This window comes from Oryctolagus cuniculus, chromosome 10 (assembly GCF_051225735.1).
Source record: "Oryctolagus cuniculus isolate XC-2025 breed Fujian yellow rabbit chromosome 10, ASM5122573v1, whole genome shotgun sequence".
Lineage (NCBI taxonomy): Eukaryota > Metazoa > Chordata > Mammalia > Lagomorpha > Leporidae > Oryctolagus > Oryctolagus cuniculus.
The window spans coordinates 67,812,835-67,839,970 of record NC_142876.1 but is presented as its reverse complement, the minus strand read 5'-3'; the positions used below and the strand labels follow the sequence as shown (position 1 = coordinate 67,839,970).

Here is a 27,136-nt window from a genome sequence, read left to right as displayed (position 1 = left end):
ATTATGTTAAGTGAAACAAGCCAGGCACAAAATGACAAAACCCTGTACAGTCTCACTCCTATGTGAAATTTTAAAAAGTTGACCTCATGGGAGTGAGGAGTGGAACACCGGTTACCAGAGGCTGGGGAGAACAAGGTGGGGAAATGCTGGCCGCTGTGCACTAAGCTGCATGAGCCAAGAGAAAGAAGTGCTGGCGCTCACTGCAGGGCAGCAGGGTGACTGCTGATAACAGTAATGTGTTCCATGTTTCCAAAAAGCTGCAAGAAAGCAGTGTTCATGTTTTAGCCACAAAGAAATGATAAAATTTTAAGGCGACAGATATGTTTACGTGAATTTGAAGACTGCATAATGTTTACATAGATACAATTTTTATGTGCCAATTAAAAATTTAAAAAACCGTGTAGTATAACCTGCTATCTGGTGGGTCAGTGGTACGATCAGTTATCTTGTGGCTAACTTAAAATAGATTTTAATTAAAGGCACATGGTATTGGGAGCTGGAGAAGATTCTGCCTGAAATATGAGCCTACGCATTCAGTAGACAGCATCATTTCACTACCCACCAAGCTGTGTTCTACAATTTAATTTGTAAGTCCCTTAGTATGCTACAAATGTTTTCCCATAAAGATAATAAAAGCCAGGAGCAATGTGGATGTGGGTGAAATATTCGAAACTGGATCTGCCACTTACAGGGTTTCACGGAATCCAAGACTCTATCATTATTTTATTACCAGGGATAAGAAAACACTCGGCATTTCAATGATGACACAATGCCTTCACAACAGTCTCGAGGTACCCACGCACGGATCATTCACAGCAGCCTTGAACGGCTCTGACATCTCTTTTACCGATTCAAAGCAATGTGGCAATTTCTCTTGCCTTCCACGGCACCGCTTCACCTGTGGCAGATCACCTGTTTGCTCTGCATGTATCTCAGCGACAAAACACAAACACAGCCTCATCTTTTCCTGGGTATCCCGCCCTCCAAGAGATCTGTGGATGTTATGGGAGAAAACACGGAATTGTGATTATTCTGCCTGCAGCAAACATTTGCTTCATTAATGTCAACTTCACACTCCCCTGCTCTGTTACAATACCTGCGTTTTTCACAGGGATTTTTCTTTTTCAGAGCTGAGTGTGCCACTTTTTTCAGTGAGTTTTGGAGGGAAATCCAAGTCGGCTTACTCAAGTGTTTCCTCTCCATCTTCAAATCAGCCTATTTGCAACCAAACTCAAGACACAAGTACCCAGGGTGCACATGCAGGAAGAAATGTGATGACAATGGAAGCATCCAAGTACAGGTCCACCCAAGGGCAAGGTCGCCCTTCCTGATGACCGTAGCCCCCTCTGTGAGATGTACACCCAAGGTCTCATGCAAGCTAAAGTGGTTATTAGCAGCGTGACCTTACACAACTTACTACTGTCCTGTGGCCTCCACGCTTTAGTCTATTCATCCACAACGAGATGACAGCATCACTACCATCAGCTAATCGAGTGCCTTTCATTCACTGTTAGCGAGGATTATTTCATATAATGATCACGCTCTTAGACTGTGCTTAAGAAGTCCCTTCGAACTCACAGAGTAGTTCCAATAATGGCAAATGTCATCCATAGCCAGGCCCAGCTGAGCTGAGGGGGACCAACCAGGTGTTCAGAGTAAAAGACCCTGGAGTTCCCAGGCAACATTGGAGGCTGACTCTGACATAGGAGCGCGCAGGACCCAAGGCACCAGGCTCTGGGGACGCTAAGAAGTTCTACTCAATTCATACAACACCGCATAACCATCTGTACACGTTAGGGGCCAGACACATAGTGCAAACTTTTTTTTTTTTTGACCTAGAGGCTGTGAAGGCCTGGGTGTCAAAGAACAAGGGTAGAAAGGATGAAGGAGGGCTCTGGGGAGGAAGTTGAAGTTCAAAGGCACAGGAAGAGGGCGTGGTAGTTAGCATTTGTATGGGTCATTCATGAGACTGGAGTCACACAGGGAAGGGAGCCTGCAGTTCTGCTTTTCAACCAGCGGTGGAAAAACTAAAATGCAGCAGGGACCAATGGGCAGTTTTCACTGCAAGGCAGGAAAAAAAATCTACCAGGGTTTAAAAAAAAATCCATTTTGCAATGCTCCTGTTTGACAATGAGCAAAGGGCAGGAACCGGGCCCGGCTATCAGCCCAGCAAGAGGGCATGGGCAGACAGAGGCACAGCTCACCGTGAACAGAGCGGTGGACAGTGCACACTCCAGGGTAGTACTGTTTTTTAAGGTGGCAGCATGAGGTTGGTATTTACTCCCTTTTCATCTTTTCCCTTCAAAATACCCACCACCTAAATTACTCTTCAGAAACAAAATTAAATGGGTCAAGTGGAAGGAGAGAAACTGTCTCTTAGGTCTTCAGTCAACCATGGCCAGTGGTCTCCAGTATTTACTTGGCTGGTCAGATGTGGAAAATGTGGATGGCCTTCTTGTGAGTGCTACTTCTCTTAAATGGCTGGGAATTAAAACGTCATAGGAAGCACTAATTTCAGCTGTAGAAGAGGCCCGGTGCAGCAGCCATACCCTTACACCCCACAGCTTCCTTCTCACGGTGCAGCCCTGGTGTGGCCCCAAGATCAGCCTCAGCCTCCTGGTCAACCCAGGGGCCCTGCGTTCACTGCATCAACAGCTCCAAATGTGGGACTGGAACTACTAAGGCATTCATTCAATCTGTAGGACTCTGAAAGGCCACGTACTGTTCTAAGCCTGACAGCTACAAACATTCCTGCTCTCAGCTGGGCAGAATGCAGGACCTGAGTGGACTTGGAGATGGACTCATGTGTGCAGAGGGGGTGGGCTCTACACTCTGCTGGGGCTTCACGGAGGGGAATCCATGCTCTGGAGACTGAATAGAAGTGGAGTAGGCAGAGCAAACAGTACACTGAAACAGGACAGTGGAAGTGACAGATTCTTATAGGAAGAACTGGGGAGGAGCTTGGGGGAGAGGCCCAGGACAAGGTGCAGAAGGGAGTCAGGACCAAGATCAAGATGCTTTCTGTACACATGCGTCCTAAGTGAGGATTTCCCCAGGAGGGTGGAGAGGTACCAAACAATGTGACTGCAGGAGAGTGAATGCCCTCTTAGGAAGCTCGCCTTCCCATGTTGGGGAGGGACTGGGGGCAGGCAGCTGCAAGCAGGAAGCTCAATGATGAAGCTACTGGAACACTTCCATCTTGTGTCACTCTTTGCCTGATTAAATGAGAAAAGTAGACAGGAACTGCCTTCAACAAATAGCACTAAACCCTTTTTTTGTAGTCTTGGAAAGGCGTTGCCATCATTTGCACCTTGTTGGGGAGCATGTAACTGAGAAGTTATATTTTAAAAAGAAATGGAGGCCGGCGCCGTGGCTCAATAGGCTAATCCTCCACCTTGCGGCGCCGGCACACCGGGTTCTAGTCCCGGTTGGGGCGCCGGATTCTGTCCCGGTTGCCCCTCTTCCAGGCCAGCTCTCTGCTATGGCCAGGGAGTGCAGTGGAGGATGGCCCAGGTGCTTGGGCCCTGCACCCCATGGGAGACCAGGAAAAGCACCTGGCTCCTGGCTCCTGCCAGGATCAGCGCGGTGCGCCGGCTGCAGCGGCGGCCATTGGAGGGTGAACCAGCGGCAAAGGAAGACCTTTCTCTCTCTGTCTCTCTCTCTCACTGTCCACTCTGCCTGTCAAAAAAAAAAAAAAAAAAAAAAAAAAAAAAAAAAAAAAAAAAAAAAAAAAAAAAAAAAGAAATGGGAGCAGGTGTTATGGGGCAACTGTGTAAGCCTCTACTTGGGATGCCCACAACCCATTCTGGGGTGCCTGGGTTCTAGTCCCAGCTGCTCCGTTAAGATTAAGTTAGCTTCTTGCTAATGTATACTGGGAGTCACCAGAAGATGGCCCAAGTACCTGGACCCCTGACACCCACGTGGGAGACCAGGGAAGAGTTCTGGAGTCTGGGCTTCAGCTGGTCCTGGCTGGGCCATTGGGGTCATTTGGGGAGTGAACAAGAAGGTAGAAGAACTCCTTCTCTCTTTCCTCCTTCCTCTTTCTCTCCCCTCTCTTTCACTCTGCCTTTCAAGTAAACGGAAAAATAAATAAATATTGGAGAAATGAAGTGAAGAAAGGAAAAAAAAGAGGAGGAAGGGAGGGAAGGAAGTAGAAAGGAAGCAGGCAAGCTATACAGAGTTCGAACTGTACCTGAAAAGGAACTTTAGTAGACTATTTCTATGTCCTACTTTAATATAGCTTAAATTGCACTAATCAATCATCTTGGTGCTTAGCAATGCAGAATTCAAGGATGGCAGCTAATAACAATAATAGTTCCTGTCTGAGTACACCTATTATTTATAATACAGCTGCTTATTATGTATAATAATAATTTCAAACCCCTCCACTTAATTTGTGTAATTGGAAGTGTTGGTTAACCACAATATGAGGCTGCTGAAACTTCTGTCACCGAATGCTGAATGCAGTTGACATTATGGTCCTTCTCTGATGATGCAGGTTCTTCAAGTGGCTCAGGGTCAGTGCGCCGTGGACAGAGAGGTATTGGAGTGAAGGCGTAACTACTCTGAGTAGGCCATGCAAGGGTTTTTTTCCTCCCTTATTTTACTTGCAAAACAAGAGGAGAAAGCCTAGGTGTGAGTGTACATACAAATAGCATCAGCATTTTAATTAGTGAAGGATTCTGGATGTTTTGGTTAATTGAGGGGTCTAGGAAATGGTGTTCCCATGCACTGAGATCTTCCTGTAAGTGAATCTAGGGAAAGGAGGGTCTCCTAGGATTCAACAGACTGGCTGTGAGTTTTCAGTCTTCATGGTGGTTTTGGGGAAGTCACCTAGTATGTGTCTCTCTTTTCCCTGGATAAACTACAAATTATAATGATAATGGCTAATGTTTGAGTAATGCTGGACAATTTACTTTACGCACACATTATCTCATTTGCTCAAATACTAGCTACCATACAGGCAGATCCTCTTTAATGTGAATGCATCAACAGTCAGTCCATGGCACCAACTAAAACCACAAACCTGCCACAGCTCTGTCCCCACTGGGGGAATGCTGAATGAAGTTATCAAATGGTATCACTAAAAATTGGTCTCCACCATCAGGAGCCCCATGACCTGGGCCCAGATAAAATGATTATGGTAATGGAGTCATTTTTTTCGAGGGGATGTAGGAGAAAAAAAAAAAAAGTAGATTCTGTAAGGAAATTGCTCACCTGCTGCAAACAAATTAAGTCCCATGGGCTTTGAGGTATAATTTTATAGATTACTACTTCCAGAGCATTAAATGAGATCCCGGAGCTCTAGAAGGCCTATTCACGTGTGTATGTGTGTGTGCAATAATACCAAGTTATTCCCAAGGAATAAATTATGCCACAACAATAATCCCAAGTGACTACACAAAGATCTTAACTATAATCCTAACCACAATGGCCCACTGTTCAGAGAGTGAAAATCCCCAATGATATCAAATAAAAAACAGATTTCCCCAAATGAAAGGAAGCATCGGTTGACCATTTACACAGAGGTTTATGCACTAAATAAAAAGCTTATGTGTCCAGGTTAAACCGTTGATATCATCTGGATTGATTAGATTATGCACCCAGAAGGCAGTTTTTAGTGTATTTTTCAAACGCAACAAGTATAGTATTAGTCGTCCACAGCAGGTCTCTCCTACACCTACAGTGCACTCAGCCTGCAAGCCAGTCCCTTTGAAGAGTCAGAGAGAGAGGAGGGGATGTGCCTGCTTACCCACTGAAAGTCAGCATTCATTAATTCATTCATTCATTCAGCTTATCATGACTGGGTTCTCTCTTGGACATGGACAACTGTGCCAAAATGAAAAGCGAAAAGAAGGACAACATGCTCCATGTCCAGGTCCCCGGTTTTTCAACAGCATTTTATAAATCTAAATTGCAGGGCTGGCATTGTGGCGCTGCGGGTTAAGCCACCTGCTGCGGCACCGCATCTCATATGGGTGCCAGTTCAAGTCCCAGCTGCTCCACTTCTGATCCAGCTCCCCGCTAATGCACCTGGGAAAGTACCAAAAGATGGTCCAACTGCCTGGACCCCTGGACCCATGTGGGAGACCCGGAAGAAGCTCCTCGGCCCTGGCTGAGGCCTGGCCCAGCCCTGGCTGTTGTGGCCATTTGGAGAGAGAACCAGCAGATGGAAGATCTCTCTCTCTCTCTCTTTCTCTCACTGTCTTGCTGTCTCTCTCTCTCTCTCTGTAACTATCAAAATAAATAATCTTTTTTAAAAAAGTAATAAAAGAATCTAAATTACCCAGGTTGATATATTTCACAGTTTTTCACATGCCTATTGAGATTAACTGAGAAATCAAAGTTACAAATCATTTTATACGGAACAACGTAAAACCCACTGGGAAGACAATGATAATGCTCAAGTACACTTGGGATAACTAATCTTTGGTAAAGCTAGTCTTTATATCTGCACCTTAATACTTAAAAAACCCCTAATTTAAATCAAGGTTAAATAAGTATGATATCAAAATACTAATAATGGTTGCTTCTGGGCAGAGGGTTCTGAATGCCTCCTTTCTTCAGCATTTTGCATGTCTAGCACTTCATATAGAATGTGCCATGTGCACTCCAACAATCAGGGAGAAAAGTGTTCTCAAGTTGGAACTAGCGTGATACATAAAATGAGACTGATTAGATTAAATGCAGGTAATTACTTAGCCATGAAATTGCCCTGCCCAATTAAATAAGCACTCATTACTGTAAATGTGTGCTTTGAAGTGGATACTGGTAGATAAACTCCAGCACAAGGTTTCCACTTTTGGAATAAAAGCATGCAGGTATCACAGCACTGGAGTCTACTACCTTCTGATACCTGCACCTACCAAGTTCTTGTTTTTTATTTCCATTTTTTGTTGAGTGCATGATCAACAAAAACTAACAGCTGCTTTCACCAATCTGTAAACCTTCATATCTAAAAGTATTTTCCCTTCGTGAGAAATGTAATGAAATCAAGATTTCAAATTCCTGGCTCCATTTAACTTTAATTGGAAACAAGTTACTCTTCCATGCCATCTCCTTCCAATGCCATGGTCCCCAGCACGACACTAGGGTTGAACCAGAGACTGCAAAGTCTGCAAGTTGGGTCTGCAGCTGGCTGCTGCCACCTTACCGCTCCCTTTAGCACAGTCCAGCGTTTGTGTGTGTCTGTGTGCACACATGCTTGTGTATGTTTCTTAGCAGGAAAACAGTGCAATCACCCACAGTGGGCCATGCGCCCAGCCTTGGGCTCTACAACCCAAGCTTCTTCTCACCCCTAGATAGGGTCCAGGGGCAAGGGGAAAACTCCTCTCCAGGTACTGCCCCAGCAAGCTGTGGTCCTCTGGCCAGCACATGACAGGCCCTTATGAATGATCTAGGTGAACAGCCCACTAAGAAAATGAAACTGGGAGACGCTTACAGAACAGAACACTCTCCATAAGCCTAGGGCAACACTATGCGCTTTCTTGACCCTAGACACCTGCCACACAGCTTTCCAGAATAATTGTATCCCCTACATTTGAGAAAATGAAGCAATGACCCGTAGGCCTAAGATCTTGCCAGGGAAGGAAATGGTCGAAGATGGTTTTCCCGCAGCTTTCTCTGGAACCACTCCAGCTCTAGATGCCTAGCCTCTGGAAGACCCGCCCTGCTAGGAATGCTTTCAGCCAACGCTGCACACAATCACTCACATAGCATTTTCTATTTCTAGGCGGGCGTTTTATGCTTCGCTTTGATTGATTATATCAAGTTGTCATCAGTCTGTCCTTAAACAGCATGGAATTACTCAGCCATATCGCCCACCTATATTTAGTTCTTTCTTCATCGACGCAGCAAAGAACGCACGTGGCTGGCTCAGAGCTCTTCAGCTGCACGTTCAGAGCAAGTCAATGTATTTAACATGAGGATATTTAACATCTGTCTCAGACCCCTCCTCCCCTACCGCGTACAAACGACTCATGTTTCTTTTCCAGATCTCACTTGCTTTTATGACCAAGAAGGAAAACGGTGCAGGAAACATGGTTTTCTTCGTTACCAAGACCGTCTTCAGTAAAATGGCATTTCCAAGACTTCTATTTTACCTGATGCTGCCTCACTTTGTGGGTTATCGGCGTAGTTTTTAAGAAGTCCTAGCAAAGGAAACTTGAATGAAAGGGCAAAGCTGAATGACTCTCCACCTCTCACAGAAGTCAATGAATTCTGCACAATAAGTAGCACTGGCAAACAGAACATCTCTCCCAGTATCAGCTCCAAACGTTCCGGTATCAAAGGGAGTTAGCCTTTTGCTATGCATTCAAGCACCACTTACGCTGGGTACCCCATGCTAATCCGTGTTTCAGGAGCTGAGTGATTTTTACTCTGACATCTGAAACTTTTGTGGCTTTTCATCTGAGCAGAGAAAACAGCGATAGTGGACATCTTCCAGCTGCATACCGCATGCAATAGGATTTATTTGGATTAAGAAATGCAATTGTTCCAGAATCTGAAGGAGAGGAAAATAAAACTGACACGTATACTTTCATGCCATCACACTGTGAACTTAGGTCTTGTGCTACATTTACAGTTTAAAAAAAAATAGCAAAAATAAACAATAGGCTCAAGTCTTGCCAGAGCCTAATTTATTCACCAATAGGATTTAGGGTGATTTACGACTTGCAATGAATTGAAACCGAAGTAGCCAAGAAAGCGAACAAAGACTAGATGCTACACAGCACGGTATGAATAGCATGCACACACAGCATCTTCATGAAGACTCTGTGCGTGGTTAAATCCCATTAGCCTGACTTATTGGTGTGACCAATCATCAATCAATGATGTCTAAAACTAAATTTAGTAAGGTTTGTCGTAAGTACGTTCATAATCCTATCTCCGAAGTTAACAGACACTTAGGAAGAGAGAAGAGGTCTCATGGCTGACAAAATCAAATTCCTACCTGATCAGGTAAAAATCGTTTAGCCATTCTAAGAAGATTTCAGGTAATTTCCTTCAGACTTATGACTTCTATTTAGACCAACAAGTTCCATCTGTTACTGCAGAATTTTTGCATGCCTCCAACCTCTGGCTGTTGAACAACACCCACTAAGCAAATCACCCGTTTGGTGAGGTTGACTGACACCCACTCTGTTAAAAACAGTTAAGAATCAGGGAAGGCAGGAAGGCAGCCTCCCGATGCCTGTCTGGTGCTTTCCATTATCATTATCCTAACTAATCATGACAAACCTTCCCAAATCCCGAGGCTTTCCAGCTTGAACACCTACTCCCTCCACTTTCTCTCTGCACTAATGTCTTGGTAGATCTCGGGGCAACTGTAGTTCCAGTAACTTTGCCATTGCAGATTCATTTTGAAATTGCCTAACTTTGCACAGGGCTCGCCATGTCAGCCACTTAAACCTTGCAAACCTCGCCTTTATCCTGGCATGCTACTAATTACACACACGTGCACATGGTTTCACTTCGCTGGGCTCCCACTGATAGCTCAGACTGTCCCGTCCAGCCACTCCCAACTCCACGCTGCTGCCCCCCACCCCTTCCAGCAGTGCTGGCTCTGGGAAGACCCCCGTTCCCCCTGTCCCCATCCCCAAGGACTCGCAGATTTCAGACTCAACTTTGGGAGTTTCCGGCTCCATGAGACCCTCGCTGAGGACAGCTCTTGTTACCTGCCTGCTGTTCCTATCCCAGAGTGGACAGGCAGGTAGGAACTGTAATGACAACCCCTACCACTCAAAAGAGGGAGAAAGGTCCAATGGCAGGTCAGGTTGCATCTCCTGAGGATGGCTTTTACAGTCCAAAGGCAGTGACTTAGGCAAAACAAACAAAACACTGCTCATGCCAAATCTCCACGCAAGTTTCTATTTTACAATCATCAGACTACACTATCTTTTTCTTCACTTTTTTTTTTTTAAGGAGGACATTTTTCCGTTTCATCTCTCTCTCTCCTTGTGTGTGTGGCAGCTGCTGTTTGATCTGCTCATTGGCTCTGATCTGTTTCATGTTTCAGCCAAAGATTAAAACTGCTCTGTAATTCTAAGCAGATGGGCCCAGGAGTGCAACCCTATCATTATACCTTCTCTCTTCTGCCCTGGGACAGCAAGCCTTCCATCCAGACTTTTCAAACTCTGGGGTGGTGGGGGCTCAGGGTATGGATACCTCGGCAACGGGGCAGGTCTGGCCCCGAAGACACTTCCCAAAGCCTGTGAAGAGTTGGGAGCCACCCACCCCGGTGTGGGGGTGGGGGGGAGGACTACAAAGACAGCAGCCTGCGGGTTAATACCTCCCCTCTCTCTCCCTCGACCTCTCAGGGTGGGGTGGGGGTGTTTCTGGAGTAGCCTGATGTTCTGTCCTAGCTCCAAAGACTTCTGCGGGTCTTGCAGCAGGACGGCCGGGAAGCCATTCTGCTGGGATGTCAGGTGTGCGGCTCTGAGGGGCAGCGTGCTCAGGACACCTGCGCGGGCGTGGCCTGTACTGCCTTGCCGCGTGATGGTTCCCAACTGCAGCCTGCCACAAAATCTGCCTCGGCCACCGGGGTGCAATGTCTGGAACGTTTTTAGTGCACCGATGTTCTCCAGCAGGCATCAGGAGGGGGCAAACGGGGCGCTGGGTTCGGGTGAGCTTCAAGAGACTGGTTTTACGGCTCACATCTTGGCGACTAGGGGTCCCCTGGACAGGGCACCCCTTCACCAGGGAGCGGCAGGGCGCGCAGACCACAACCCCGGCTCCCCCCGAGGGCAGGCGCACAGCCGGGTGCCTGCTCCCCTAAGCCGTCCGAGTGTCTCTTTGCAGTCTCGTAAAAGCGCGGACCACATCAAGCGCCCGCAGCACTCTGCCTCTGAAACAGGATCGCGCAGCCTGAGAAGCCCGCCTAGCGGAGGAGGAAAAGTTTTCCCTCCGACTTGAGGCCGGGGACTCTGGAGATCAAAGGCGTCTGTGTGCGCGAGCTTTGCGCCCTTCCAGAAAGGCGCTCTGGCAGCCAAACAGCTCTGGGCGCCCGAGGGCAAAGGGGCCCCCGCGCCAGCTCCCTCTCCCGAGGCGGGACAGCAGGGCGCAGGGCTCCCTCGGACCCGCCGAGGGGCAGTGTAGGCTGCGCTGCTGTCCCCCGGCTCCCCCGGCGGGGACCCCATCTCCAGCCCCGGCGCAGCGAGCTGCCCAGCGCGAACTCACCGTGCAGCAGGAGGGCCGGGAACAGGTATCTGAACAGGAGGCGACACGGCCAGGACATCTCCAGTGCTCCTCGGGACGCGCCCGCTCGCCGCGCTCCGAACCGGTGCCCGCGCAGCCCCGCGACTTGGCGCGCACCGCCCTCCGCCTCCGGCCGGGTCCGGCAAGTTCTCGGGCGCCGGGCGCGTGCGGACGCCGCTCCTCGGCCGCAGCCCGCGGGCGGCCGGGCCAGGCCCCGGCCTCAGGCGGCCGCGGAGCACCCCATACCCGGCGGGCGCGGCGCGGGGCTGCGAGGCGCGCGCTCGCTCGGCGCCGTCGGGCCGGGGTCAGCGACCGGCCCGCGTCCGCGTCCGCGTCGCGGCCTCTCGGCGAGCCGCCCCGGCCTCTCCTCGCCCGGCCCCGCGTCCCGCCCCGGCCGCCGCCGCCGCCGCGCGCGCCGCTCCGAGCTGCAGTGGCCGCCACCGGCGCCGCAGCTGCAGCGTCTCTTCATATTTCCCGAGCGCCGCCGGCGGGCGGCCGGGCCGCGGCTCGGAGGAGGGGCCGGGGGAGGGGTCGGGCGGCGACGCCGCGCCACCGCCCTCGGGCCGCCGCCGGGTGGGGGCGCAGACTTGAAAGGCCCGGACCGGCGGGGCCACGCCTCCCCTCCCCCTCTCCCTCCGCCCCTCTCTCCAGTGCCCCCTCTCTCTCTCCTCCCTCTGGCTCGGCCCCCCCACCCCGCCCCCAACTGTCCTCCTCCTCTTCCTCCTTGCTGCCCGCTCCGTGCCAGCTTCCGCCAGAGAGGGGCGCACAGCCTTTGGACCCCCTCCTCTCCTCTACCGTCCGCAACGCAAAACCGGTGCCCTTCGCCCTTTGCGCTTTCTCCCCTGACGGCGCGGCTCCCACGGTGGGGAGGGGTGGCCGACGGGGTGCGGGTCCCCAGGGTGCCGCCGAGTCGGGGGTGGGGGGCGGCCGCTGTGCACGCGTCGGTAAGCGCGAGAAAGCGCGGGGACGAGACGAGACAGTGGAGTTCTGGAAGTTGGCCCAGCGAGTGGGGATGCTCCTGCGCTGGTCCCCCCTCGCGGGGCGCGGTGCCTCTCCCTGCGGCGAATCCCCTCCCGCGGATGAGCCCCCAGCCTGCGGAGGGCAAGGCCAGGGCAGCAGGGGGCCCGTTTCTCCCTTCCCTCCGCCGCTGCGGAGGCACGGGACTTGTTGGAGCACGGGGGACATCGCCGGGAAACTTTTCCCTGTCAGTCCCAAAGGAAGTACGCTTAGCCCCTTTCCTGAATCCTCTCCGCTCCAGGGGCAAATCTGCCCACCAGGACCGCGCTGATTTTATCTAGCGGTGGTGCTGGTGGTGGTGGGGATGGGGGGTGTTCCACGTTTCATGTTGGGACCAGCTGTGGCCTCTTGGGTTGCCCCAGGGTGCTGGGCTGCTGTACTTGGCGCGGGGGGGGGGCGGGGTCCCTCGTCCCCCTGAGCCCCTCTCTTCTCACCGGGGGAGGTTCATGACACCCAGTGGGGAGAGGGTTCATGACTCCGCTCTGCCAGTGCCGTAAATAAAACACTTTCAGTAAAATGCCTGCCTTCCCAAGAGAGTTCTCTGCCCTTTTGAAGAAGGCAGTGAGTGATTCAACTCCTTGTGACTTTCAAAACTAGTCGGGTCTTAGCGTGGATGCCATAGTAAACGCGACGAAAATACATGGGACAGTTTCCATGGTCCAGTCACCCCCCCCCCCCCCGGAGAAAGCCAGCCAGGGGCATTTTGAGAGTGTGGTGGTGGTGCTGCTGCTTGATGTTTTCGTCTGTCACCGTCATTATCTTTTCCATCGCTAATAGCGGGGAGCAAAGCCTGCAGCAGCTGCCCTGCTCACACGCATGTTGGGAATTTGGAAGATGAACGTGTTCCTGCACGGGCAAAGACAAAGATGACCAGAGTGCTACTGTGAGCGCCGCGTCGGTGTTTGGGGTCAGTTTTGCTCTAGGCAGGACCGTGTTGCTGGTGGTTGCTCATCCTGGTTGCACGACCTGGGCAGCAGATCATGATTTTCAGGATTTTAAACCAAGAACTTGATGTCTTCATGTATGCCGGGCCCTTGGAAATGGTCGGAGCAGCATTCTTGGCTGCTTAAGCCATTGGCTTGTCACTGACTACACATGCGAGGGAGTGTTTAATTTTTCTGTCTTTTCATCATTTGATGCCTTTGAGTCTCTTAGGTATTATTTGAAGCAAGCAAATAACCTCAGAAGGCACGGGGGAATGGTGTCTTTTTATATAAGGCTGATAGTAATTGAAAAATGTCAGTCATTCATCACAATAATAGCAGAACAATTAGGTAATGTATTGACTTAAGTAAGTATTTAATTTTGTTATTTAAATAAAAAAGAATGAAACAAACAGACCAGCTGTAATTTGGTGTCATCTTTGCAAGTCGTTTCATTTTTTTTTTTCTTTTCCAACTGGTTTTACTGGTGCGGTACAAACATAGCCAGAATGATGTCAGCACTGTGAAATTTGTTTTGCCAATTTATTTTCCACACACAGTGTCTTGGACTTCAAGGCTGGACCCTCAGCTTCTCCCAGAAATGTCCTCATGGACCTCTGCTGGCTGAGAAGCTGTTTTTCCTCCCTACGGGGCTCACTTTCTGTGTTCCTTTTTATGTATACCGCTAGGGTACCTGCCTCTAAGGAAGAAGAATGGAAAAAAAAAAAAACCCACAATATAGTATAAATTTGTTTCAGATTGGCAGGGTTGGGTATACGGCTGGAGTCAGGGAATTAGGTAGAGGGTGTGGTTAAGGAGCTAATAAAGCAGTAAGTGGATCGCAGGATCTGCATCCATGAAACAAGCCCAGGGAATTCCCCAAACCCCTTGGAGGGATCCCGGCCTCGAGCCCAAGCACGTGTAACCCAAGATTCCCTGTGTTGGAATATTCAGAACTATTCACGAACACTTTGTGTTGATGGGGAAGAAGAGACTTGGGAGCCACCTTCCCAGCCACGAGAATCACTAGACACATTGGCAACTCCCATGGCCAGTCACCAACACGGGTTCCCAGTGGTCTTCTCCCATGGACACCAAGGGTCTGCATGGCGAGCTTTGCCATCAGCTCCGTCTCTCAGCACCAGTCTTTTGCTCCACCCTGGGAAATCTGAGACAGGAGCAAAGGTCCTGGGACACATGTGCTGGGCACCAAGCTGGAGTGAGTGAGCACCTTGGCTAGATTTTCTTGTGGGGCTGTCTCATCTTTTAGGGACCACAAAGTGCTCCGTGTCACGTTCTCCTGGCAGGATAACAAGGTCTCTTAACACTACTATGCCACAATGTGGTTTTCCAATGCAGTCTTAGTAAAGACTGACCTGAAGGTTTGCTCTCATGCGAGCCATTTAGAATTTCAGAGATTCAGGGACTTTTGCTTATTGCAGGCAGTGACATTTTTTTAAGGGTCATAGCAATGAAAGCAGATTCCAAACTCTACTGAACAGTGAATTTTCCAACCCCTGTGACCCCAGAGGCCACAACACGTCCCCAGGAACAGACTTTTCTCAAAACATGCTGGGTGTCAGTGCCAGCCCCATAATGTCAGGGTGAATTTCTATAGACTGGAAGCATCTGGTCTTCTCTCTCTCCCTTCCAGCAACTGGGCTGGTGTTTCCAGTTTTTCACCCACAGGCAGACTTCAATAAATGGTAAAGACATAAACATTTTAAAATGCTCCCTAGCTTCCTTGGAGGCAGAGATCGCCACATTATCCTGAAGCCCTTAACAGGGGCATTAACTGAAGAACCATTAATGTTGATTAGAACAAGCTCTGTTTTGAAAATAAGGTGGGGGATGGTGCTGTGGCACAGTGGGTTAAAGCCCTGGCCTGCAGTGCCAGCATCCCATGTGGACACCATTTCTAGTCCTGACTGCTCCTCTTCCAATCCAGCTCTCTGCTACGACCTGGGAAAGCAGTAGAAGATGGCCCAAGTGCTTGGGCCCCTGCACCTCTGTGGGAGACCTGGAAGAAGCTCCTGGCTCCTGGCTTCGGATTGGTGCAGCTCTGGCCATTGCAACTAATTGGGGAGTGAACCAGCGGATGGAAGACCTCTCTCTCTGTCTCTACCTCTCTCTGTAACTCTTTCAAGTAAATAAAAAAATTAAAAAATGAAAATAAAATATAGATTAGATGTTCTTCTTAGCCTCACACTCTTCTGAGCTTAAGAAACTAAATGTACCATTCCAATTTCTACTCCCAGTGCCTACCAGAGAAACCCAATGAAAGTTTCAGAAGCTGACCATTCCTTCTTCCCTTCACTGATTGACCCAATGTGCCTTGATCCTCTGCTAAACACCAGCCCCATCTGTACAACTAGGTTCAGGCAGGTGCTCATGGGTGTAACCATCGATTCACTCTGTGTCATGAATCTGAGGATTGATGGGGAGACTGAGAACCCTGATCGTGGAAAGAATGTGTGAGACCACTTAGGGGTGGGAACAATGAAAGACTTCAGTGGCATTTTTTGTCTCTACCTCCCTGTGATTCCTAGAATATTCTTTGTTGTTAGCTGGTTGCCTTGTCTACTCAACATCTTTATCTGCTCAAATAGATGCTTTGGCTCTTTGAAAAGAGCAAGAAGACTAGGTGTTGTGTTTGTGTCTCCTCCTCCACACCTTCTCCAGGCCTTCCTTACTGGGTGTTTGCTGGATTGGGGCATGAGACAGGATAAGATCAGACTACCAAGAAAGAGTCCTTTTGAGGCCACACCCCCTAAAATCCCTGCAGCCCACAGCACCAGCAACAGGAAGACACAAGAACTGGACATTCTGTGCCAGCCTGCCAGAGGGAGTTAGGGCACATGGAGCAGTGCTCACCTGTGGGACAGATGAGAGGCGGGCCATTTCCAGCACAGTCTTGTGAAAGTCAGGTCATTGGGCTCATGCTTCTCAGCTGGGTAACCTCAGGCAAGTTACTTGTCCTGGCTGTGCCCATTTCCTCATCTACAAAAACAAGGGTACTAGTAGCACATGCCTGTGCATAGTTAAGTACTACGTTAAGTCTACCCTAAAAAATAACTCCTTGACCATGAATTTGGACTAGACCATGATGCACTCTCAACAATGACAAAATTGCCCCCAAGGGGTGAAAATTGGTTATTTAGCAGTGAATACATGGGGAGGTGGGGGAAAACTAGGAGAAAATATTGTAAAAGGATCCTTGGTGAGGGCAATAAGGAAACAGGAGTTGAGAAACACCATACAAGATGAATATGAGATTAGTCCTCTTATAATTAATCACATATCAAACGTTTATAACTTTGCTTCTTTAGTTCACTAAAAAATGTTTTGATAACATAAAACCAAATATATTTTACTTTAAACCATCTGAAGTGGCCATCTGCCCTCACATTATATCATAGTAACATCACATTCAACATTTGTCCTTTTTTAAAAAGACTTATTTTATTTATTTGAAAGAGTTACAGAGAGAGGTAGAGACAAGGAGAGGGAGAGAGAGGTCTTTCCCATCCACTGGTTCACCCCCAAATGGCCTCAACAGCCGGAGCTAAACCGATCTGAAGCCGGGAGCCAGGAGCATCTTCTGGATCTCCCACATGGATGCAGGGGCCCAAGGACTTGGGCCATCCTCCGCTTCTTTCCCAGGCACATCAGCAGGGAGCTGGATTGGAAGTGGAGCATCCGGGACTCAAACTGGTACCCATATGGGATGTCAGTGCTGCAGGCTTGGGCTTTAACCCACTGCACCACTGTGCCAGCCCCCCACTATTTTTCTTTGATTCAGCTATTCCTAGAGCTTGGGTCTCTCAAGCAGAATTGAGCATAAACAAAGCAGTTCTCCAGGCCACCATGTTCGACTTCATCCCCAAGTCCACGGTGATACCTCATCCCCATACTTGCGTAACACTTGGTGGTTCTCCAGAGACTTTCACATTCTGGGCCTCTTGATCTGCAAGCTTTTGGGAAGGCCAGTAGGTAGCACAGGCTGTTCTGATATAGGGACACAAATGCAGCTCAGATTGGCGCTGGCTTCCCAGGCACCAAGAATGAGGACTTCGATCTGGGAGAGCCCTAACCTAGACTCTGTTGTAGCTCCTCACGCAGAACACAGAGACTGTGCTGCTTCTGTGCTTACACAGAAAGCAAAGGGGTAACCTCGGCAGACACAAGCACCAGAAATGCAGCACTGTTCTGGACCTGTTAGGTTGAAAGTAAATTCACTGTATACATTTGGGAAGATCTTACATGCTTGGATAGCTTGTTTTCTCACAATTCAGATTTAAGTTTTCATAAGCTTTAACCCAGGGCCCAAGCTAGCAGCTCTCCGCAGATTCTCAATTAATTAGATGAAACCATGCGTTGGACACATGCAGTCAAAGGAAAAGCAGCCAACAGGCTAGAAGTAGACAGGTGGGTTAGAAACTGGGTCAAGTCCACCAGTGGGAGTTCTAGAACAAGAGATTAGCTGAAGCACGATAAACTCGCCCAGGATAGGCTGAAGTGCCAGCACGTTTGGGAAAGACTCTCCAGGCCTAACAGCTGTCTGATCTCGTGTCGGTGGGGGCAGCCATACAGCTGTGGGGACAAAATAAACTCACCAGTGACGACAGTGCAGAAGACTGAGCACAGATCCTATCACATGTGCTGTCTGCAGATGCTCCAGGGACACAGCAGGTGGGCACACTCTAGGGTTGTGCTCAAGTCATTTCCTTCATTTTGGAATTCGAGAAGGATTGGACAACTCCAAAAGTCAGTAGAAGTGAACGCAATAAATGCTGTGGCAGTACTCTTCAATGCGGGGAGGTAGAGGTTGCCCTGTGATGATGGCCAAGAACCTGGGGCCCAGCAAGAGGGTTTGCGGCAATCAGGACACCAAGCCCCTTACACTGAATTCCCAGGTCACACTCTGGGATCTGGGTCTGAACTCCAGGTTTCTCCCTCTCATCTCAGGGTTCTGCCTACTTCCACCTGTGCTTCCACATTTTCTTTCTTAAAATGATTACAAATTGGGGGAAACGGAATCTCATGATGCATTACAATTTGTATGTATTTATTTGAAAGGCAGAGAGACAGAGACAGAGATAGACCCTGCATTCACTGATTTACTCTCCAAATGCTCTCAACATCAGGAGCTATGTCAGACCAAAATCAGGAGCTTGGAAACTCAATCTGGATCTCCCTAGTAGGTGTCAAGAACCCAAATACTTGTTCCATCATCTACTTCTTCCCAGGGTGTGCATTAGCAAAAAAGCTGGAATTGAAAGTGGAGCCAGGACTTGAACCTAAGCACTCCTATATGGGATGTGGGCATCCCAACTGAGGTCGGAACCACTGTAACAGATGCCTTCCCCTGTTTGATAAATTAATTGTATCCTGGACTTCCTCTGACATATGTACAATCAACCACCCACATTCCTGGGCTTTATATCCATGGGCATAACCAACCATGGACTGAAAATATGTATTCGACTTTTTCTTGTCATTATTCCCTAAGCAATACAGCGTAACAACTATTTCCATATTACATTGTGTTAGGTATTTAAGCACTCCAGAGATGATTTAAAATATACAGGAAGATGCACAGTTCATATGCAAATATTATACCATTTTATATAAGGGACTTGAGCATTCATGGGTCTCAGTATCTCCCAAGGATACTAAGATACTGTATTCTGCATCTCTGATTCTTTCTTTCATTGCATCAATCTGGCTTTGCAGCTTCTGAAAATGTGCTTGGCTCTTCTGTCCAAGTATTACTTCCAAGTATTATCTATATTTTCTACTTTGCCCTAAGCTCCTGGTGATTATGATTATATGATTTTTAACATTTTTTAACTAAACAACTCACTCTGGTTCATTCCCCAAATACCTGCAACAGCTGGGACTGATGAGCCAGGCTGAACCTGGGAGATGAGAACTCAGTCCAGGTTTCCCACGTGGATAGCAAGGACCAACTAGTTGAGCCATCAACTTCTGCCTCCCAGGGTGCACGATAGTAGGAAGCTGGGACTTGAACCCACGTACTTGGATGTGGGATATGAGCCTCCCAAGTAGCAACCTAGCTGCTGTGACAAATACCTGCCCCAGATTTAAAACCTTGAGCCAACCACTTCCACAAAAGTTTGCACGGAAGATGCTGCCTGACCCTCTCCCACACATGTATCCATCTCCCTTCCATAGAGAAATGCTCTAGCCGCAGAGCCCCAGCATTCGTGTGGGTCTCAGCCCTGCGGTTTAGAAGTTGCCAGGGTGGGTTGCCATAAGGCACTCTCCAGACAGAAGTAGTTACTATAACCACAGGCAACAGGTCCATGTGTGTGTTTGCCCAGCTCCAAGACTTCACATCTTCAAATCCTTCCCTTCAATAAGAAGCGACGCAGATGCTGTTGGGTTAACACAAAGAGGTAAGCTATTAGTGAGTGTGTCCGCACACAGAGACTTCTGCACAAATCATAATTGAAGTCATGTTGTCACAAAATACTTTGAAACCAAGTATTAGCTCTCTCCAATAAGCCAAAGAAGAGGAATAAAGTCCGGGCAGTAAGGAAAAGGAATATTATAGAACAAACTTTAAAGCTGTCATATGCAGACAGCCAACCAGTAAAGAAAGGAAGACATTTCAAATCTTTTTCCTTTGTTCAAGAAGGATTTATTGAGAATGAAATCTTATTTATCCTCTTATACGCACATGTTCTTAGAAATTAAAATCTCTACAGTGACAAGTGTAGTTAGATGTGTGCGGGAAATACTGCAAGCAGATGCACGCCTCATTTGAAAACCATTGGTTTTCCAAAACTTCGCATGAGAATCTACTAACTCCTATCCAGGACCTTTCCAAACACATGGGATAGAGTATAGTCAATCATAATGAAATACACAGGAGAGTGTATTTTCTCTTCTCCGACAAGGAGGCAGCATTGCCTGTGGTTAGCAGTGTAGACCTGGGAGTCCGTGTGAAGTGGATTAAAATTTTGACTTTACTGTTGATCAGCTGGGAACCCTGGTGCAACCTCAGAGTCCTGACAGTGATGACAGTCACTGCTGAGAGCTGGCGGTGGGTGTTAGTGAGCGGATCATGGGAAACACTTAGCACAATGCCTTGTCCAGGCATGGACCTCACCTATAGTGAGGTGTTAGGGAGGGGTGGCCCGAAGGGCTCTGGCTCAGATTTCTTCCTTTGAAGTCCTCCTCCTAGGTCCTGTGCCACCTGTTAAGACCATTGCTGGGACACAAGGGCGCCTTCCATGTCCGCTTTAAGTCATCCAGTAAATATTTACTTAGCATCTACTGTTTCAGACACTGTCTACACAACTGTACCACCAGTTTCCCCAGAAAACAACAAGCGAGTATCAGGATCAGAGGAAGTATGTTCAATGAGCTGTCATTCCTGTCTTCCTCCTGCATGGCTCCCTGGGCCTTTGTTATGCTATGCTCAGAGTTCATCTCTCTGAGCCCCCTTTTTTGGCCCAGCTTCTCCAAATATGCTACTGTGTCCTCCTATTCTCTTCCTTTCTTCTTTAATGAAGCAAGAACTGATCTCACAAACTCACTCATACTGAAATCTGAGTAACTGGATTCTGCAAGTCCTAAAGTGTTAGCCTCCATCAGAGTTTTTACACTTAGCTGCAGATGAAGCCTTGATCTAGAACAGACCTAGAAAGGTGGACTTCCACCCCACTGGTAACATGGAACCATCTGGAGTAACCTCACAACCCCATGCGTCTCACCTTTATCTAGTGTAGGCACTGGGTGAGAGTCTGTGCTCCCGCAGGAGGCTGCTGACCAGCTCTCCCAGGTGTGAGTGGAGAGCGAGCAGTGCAGACCTGGCTTGGCTTTGTTTATGTTGAGCTCTGGGGAAGCCAGCTTTCTCTTTCATTTACCTTAGAGCTCTGGTCCTTTTATTTATTATTTTTAGCTGGGGGTGGAGAATTTGGTAACCGAGTGTTGTCTTTTGGTTCTGTTCTAACTTGTAGCTGTTCTCGAGTTCTATTCTGTTTTCCACCTTACGTAACATAGATCGAGTATCTCAATTATCTGAGCTATTAATCAAGTTGCAAAACCCTTCCCTTTCCCATGTGAAAGCGAAGAGGAAGAGTAGGGCTCACTACAGGCGATCGTCAAACATGCATGGATGCTCCTAAAAACTCATGAAAATGCAGCTAACTGGTAAGTTTGTTTTGATGTAAACTCTGAAATACATACATAGCTTTGTCATAACACCAAGTTTCATATACTTTTTTGAAAACTCTTCATATGCATGGATTTTAAAAATTTTTGCATCAAAATAAGCTTCTATTTTAATTCCATTGTCCATAAACGTTTTATCGTCATATTCAGGTGGATTTTGAGGATTTTTTTCTGCTTTTTATATATAATTGTCCCTCTCTCTCTCTCACTTCCCTTTCTTCTCTCACTCTTCCTTCTCCCTCTTTTCTCATTATTTCTTGACCAATAACTGTATCTTCTATAAGGAATTACTGGAAATTAAATTTTATGTAGGGCAGTAATCAAAGACTCTTCCTATTTTTCATTCTGTACTTAGCCTCAGTTTACTTATCTCCCATTCAACGATCATGATTTCTCCAACATCGACAAGCTGGATCTAAAATTCTTAGTCCCTGTCCCCTTCTGGCCAATGACCTCCCTCCTGAGGTCTTCCAGAACAGCTGGCAACTGGTGCACTCGTGAGCTGGCCATGATCCCACAGCACCCCTGTTGTGCTCCAAGAACACAGTCAAGTGGCAAGATGCTGGGATATCTGGGTGCACTGCTTCGTGTCACGGTGAACTTCGGAGGATCTAGAGGGTCTCAAGATGGGTCAAACATGGCTGAAAAAGTGGTGATGTGGCTCTCTGTGAGATAAGGCATGGCTGGCCCAAGACCCAAACAAATTACTCCAGTATTTCAGGATTACGCAAGGAAAAGATAGCTAGTCTATCATTACGTGTGGGGCATTGGTCTCATAAATGTCAGCTGTAACAAGTGTATTTATAACTCATTATGAAAATTAGTGTAGCTAGTTAAAATGAAGAAGTAAACAGGACACACTCTGCCAGACAGCTTTTGATAGGTTCTTTAACTATGGAAATCAGCTTGTCTCTCCTGCAGGTAGAAGCAGAGATATTTTCTTAGCAGACTTCCATAGCAATTTTTCTTACTTTTCATTCCATTTGTATGCAAAATTCTTCGATGTTAAAACAAACAGAAATAAAAAGAAAACAAACAGCAAACATATCTTGGACTGCAGTAGGCCTCATGACTCTTGTAAGAGACAGGAAATACAAAAGTAAGTTTCTCTTGGTCCTGTCCTACTGAGAGGTTCGGTGTCCATGTTTATTTAAAATGTCCCCTTCGTTTGTTTTCTTTCAAAGTAGAACAGCTACTTCTGGGATCATTGAAGATGTGGCATCTTCAACAGATTAGGCTTGTTTCATTTCAAGTAGAGAGAGAAATAGTTGCAAAGCAGATAGGGGGCGGTTTAGTTTTAATCAGCTTGCTTTTTGGGGGTGCAGTTTAGCTCACAGTCCACAGAATACATAGAGTGACTAAAAGACAGCCTGAAGTTATACACAGGCAAAAAAATCATAATAGTAGCATTAAATGACATTGTATCGTATTACCCAGATAAAACCACAGTCAAGTGTTTGTGAAACAGTCAAGCTGAGTGTGTGTGTATGTGTGTGTGTGTGTGTGTGTGTAGTGCCTACTTCCTAGACTGACAAAATACACACATTAATATGAATAAACTGGAGAAAGACTAAGCAGAACCAGACAAAGTTAATACTGGCAGCCAGTTTACCATTGTTCGAACAATTTAACAAACATTCCTATAAAGAAGGAAAATATGAAAACCGTAGGGTCCAGAACCAACTCTTTGTGTGTATTAAGTGTGGATGGTGTCTCTAGATTAGACAACCTGGCATTGTGACACTAAAACAAACCATCTGTCTAAGAAGGCCAGTGCGAGGGTGGTGTGACTGGGGCTTGTGTCCACATTGAATGAGCATTCAGTGCGCTGATTTTCTATTGTTCCAGCTCCGTGATGGCTTGGCCCAGCATCAACACACATGGCAAATGAGATATTGAATTATGCAGCCCTATTGTGGTGGGAACAAACAGGGCCAAGGCAGGGAGGCAGTTGGTCAAAGGCTTGGGGAGGATTCTGATAGTGTTTCTTTGGTTAGTGTTTGGTAACATGAGATCACTAGAGTGCTTTATTTGTGACAGGGTACTGGCCTCCAAGGCAGCATGTTGCAATGGACTCCCTGGAGAGGGTATTACGGATTGCTGAATAGGGGAAGAACAATTTGTGTTCTGTTCTTTTAAGCTGTGGATTCCACAATTTTTTCTGCGTATTTTTTTTTTCAGTGACACTGAAGATGGCAGTCACATTTGACAAGTCTTGGATTGGTCCTTGTGACAGACATTTCTCACTCTGGGCTGTGTGTAGCAGAGTTGAGTGTTTAGTTTGAAAATTGCTCCCTATTTAAACACTCATTGCTGCTCGATCCAGTGGTGAGACCTAGTCTGGAGCAAAAACAGGCTTCTCCTCTGCGTGGTAATTAACACGTACATGTCAGGGGGAAATGGACGGCAGAACTGGACTATCGCCACAGGTGCCAGCAAGGATTTTGGTGCCCAACCAGGCTCCGTCTCAAATGACCACAACTCTCATCTCCACTATGAATCCACCTACAGGAGGCACAAGGTGGGAAGGTTCTTGCTGGGAAAGCTAGAGTGACCCACATTAGCTGATTTGAGTACAAAGCACAGAACTGGCCTGGTGAAGATGTGACCATTGCAGTCCTTGGACCACACAGTGCAGATGGCCCCACGAACACATCAACACTGGATCTTCAGACCGGTCACAGAACTGCTGTTCCCATGCCCTCCTCCCATGTCGTCACCATCAGCCCCAAGATGAAATGGGCTCCTGGAGACACCTTCTCCTTGTCACCACAGTTTCCGATCCAAACAGAGGTAGATGACTATTTTTTTGGAAGGGGGGGGGCAGCACCAGGCCACATGGCTAACCCCTTGCCTGTCAGGGAGGCTGGCATTTGCAGCTTCTTGTGGAAGGGAGCTCAACACTAACCACATGAACCTGAGAGCCCTCGCCTTGTAGCCTCTGCTTGTACTTCTGAACACCCCCGAGGCATCCGGAGCCCATAGCCGGCATGAGTTTGGGCTTCTTGTCTCAAACAAGAGTCCAGGTGTTCACTGATCATGAGAACACCTGGATTCGGAGCCAGGGAAGAGGCCAAGGGCAGAAGGAAAAGACAGAGAAGGGTTTAAGGTCCACGCTCTGCAGCTTGAACATCCAGGGTGGGTGGTTGTCTTGGAGGTGGGTGGAGCCTCTACAGCCACCTCACACAGTGCTCAAATAAGAGCTGCCTTCCTATTGTTGATCCACATTGTGTGAGAACTCCCATTATGGCCCTGTGTCTTGGGGCCCTTGGACTTGCTCAGGCTGCCTGCACTGTGGTCCTGCAGAAGCTGTCTGATGCTACCCTTGGAGCCCAGGAGTTGATTCCAGTCCCTTTGAGCTGTGAACCCAGAAGCAGCAGCTCTCAAGGACAGGCAAATCCCCGGACTATGGATACCTTGCGTGTTTGACTTAGGCCACCTGCCTGAACCTGCCTGGGTCTTCTTGGAGCTGCAGAAGGAGGTACTGGTGAGCCTCCTAGAAGACACCTGGGAGCTCAAAGGAGGAAAACAAATTGGGAACAGAAAACCACATGCGCAGTCCCTGGATGGTAGCCAAGAGGTCAGCCAAGAGAACTGACTCAACTCACCAGCACCTTGAATTTGACCTTTTGGGAAGCCAGGGTACGCCTGGGTCACTGCCAGGTCAGGTCAGTGTGTCCTATCCATTGTCATGAGCTCCAGCCTGGACTCTGAGTGTCAACCCTGTGTGCTCCTCATGCACTTCTCTGGCGCTCAGAGAGCTTCCTCCTAGCTAGGCTGCACCAGCAGAGTTCACAGAAAAGCATCGAAGCTTCCCCTACCCCCAGGTCTCTTTCTCGGAGAAGACAGGGTGAGCAGCAGCCTTCTGGAGTGTCCCTGGCAGAGGCTGATTCTGTATCATCTGTTGCAGTTATAGCCCTGTTGTCTCTCCCCTGACCACAGGTTGGAGACAGAAGGATATGAACAGCTGGGGAGAGCAGGGAGGGTGGCAGGTACAAGACAGTACTTGAGTGAGGGGCAGTAAGAAAATACTACAGCTTCTATGTATTGTAATTTTTATGTTAAAAATCGAAAACAGTGAGGTTTCTCTCAACTTTTAATCCATGGACTAGCTCTTCATCCTCACTTGATTGGCAAATCACAAATCAATCAGGTGTTGGGAATGACAGGCCTGCAGGCCATATAAGGCCTGCGAAATTATTTGGTCTGGCAGGACTTGTAATTCAATAAAGTTATAGCAGGCTCATTTTTAAGTTGGTAGTTGTGTACGGCCCACAGATTATGTCATGAATATCCAAATGGCGCTTGGCAGAAAAAAAAGATTCCCCACCCCGGCATCCAGTGTTCTTTCCCTGTGGGAACTTCTGAGGTAGTTCCTCACCACTCCCCTCCCCTCCCCTGTCTCTTTTAACCCATAGCAGGTGGCCCCTCATGTGCCTCGGCTTCATCCACTGGCCTTTTTCACAATTAAGAGCTTGAAATGGGAAATACTGACAACACTTGGCAATGTGACTGTGGGTCACCATGGAAATCTTTTGTACCATGCTGAGGGTTACTACAGTTTTATGTTAAGGTTCTTAGGAGAGTTGCCTACTATACAAATAAGTAGTGTATTTTTTCTTATTAATAAAAGGTGACATGTTTCAGAAATCCTGACATTTTCTGAAACAAGTGTGTGTCAATGAAAAGCTACCTAGCAGTAATTGTCTGAGGAGGGGACACTCTCTTTAAAAGAAGCAAGCCTCATAAATAAGTTATCGCAATTATTTATTATAATACTCTCAAGGCAAAGATGACATAAACAACAGGCAAAGAAGAAACTGTTTTCAAAAGAAATTTGCTGTGGAAAAAAATTGAAAATAGGTATTTGCAATTATTTCGATCATCATATGATTTTCTTCACTAAAATGACATAAAATCCCTCATATTCTGACTCTAAAAAGCACTTGGAAAGAAAATTTTCCAAAATGTCCAATTTAATGTCAAAGCACTAAAGGGCAAAACCTGATTAGTTAGCAAAGAAATAGAACAGTATAAAAATCTTGGATATTTCTTTCTTTCTTTTTTTTTTTTTTTATTAGACAGGCAGAGTTATAGACAGTGAGAGAGAGAGTCAGAGAGAAAGGTCTTCCTCCTGTTGGTTCATTCCCCTAATGGCCGCTATGGCCGGCGCTGCACTGATCCGAAGCCAGGAGCCGGGAGCTTCCTCCTGGTCTCCCATGTGGGTGCAGGGACCCAAGCACTTGGGCCATCCTCCACTGCCTTCCCGGGCCACAGCAGAGAGCTGGACTGGAAGAGGAGCAACCGGGACGGAACCGGCGCCCCAACCGGGACTAGAACCTGGGGTGCCGGCGCCGCAGGTGGAGGATTAGTCACAGCACTGGCCAGGAAATGGATTTTTCAAGGCAAGTGTCTATGGAAACTTCGATAAAACTAGTGAATGGGATTGAAAATGAGTGCTGTGATGTAGGACATGCGGCCAATATATTTCTTACATTTGGAGCCATGTAGTTTGACTCTCTCTTTTTCTTTTTTAAGAGTTGTTTATTTTATGGAAAGGCCCTCTTTAGTCACCATAGCCAAGAATCAAGATAAATGGAACTTGGAGCCAGACATTTATGTCTCTATCACAAAGTACAAGGTCTTCCAGGCTTTTCAGAAGAGCAGAGTCAATCTCAAGGGAAAAAAAGCTTTTTGTACCATTGACAGTGTTGAAGATACTATCAATCTTTATCTCATTCTTTTCGAAGTCATAGCATCTATGTATGTTTTCTTAAGGACAGAGTAGGGATTTT

At 47.6% G+C, this 27,136-nt stretch overlaps 1 protein-coding gene across 1 annotated transcript in view; it reads right to left on the bottom strand.

The window, feature by feature from the left end:
* Positions 1-11,632, bottom strand: part of APCDD1 (APC down-regulated 1) — a 37,096-nt gene extending 25,464 nt beyond the window's left edge. The window contains exon 1 of the mRNA XM_008261027.5: positions 11,179-11,632. Coding sequence (XP_008259249.5) covers positions 11,179-11,236 — 58 coding nt within the window. The 5' untranslated portion in view covers positions 11,237-11,632. The remainder of the gene's footprint in view (positions 1-11,178) is intronic.
* Between the last annotated feature and the right edge of the window lie 15,504 nt (positions 11,633-27,136).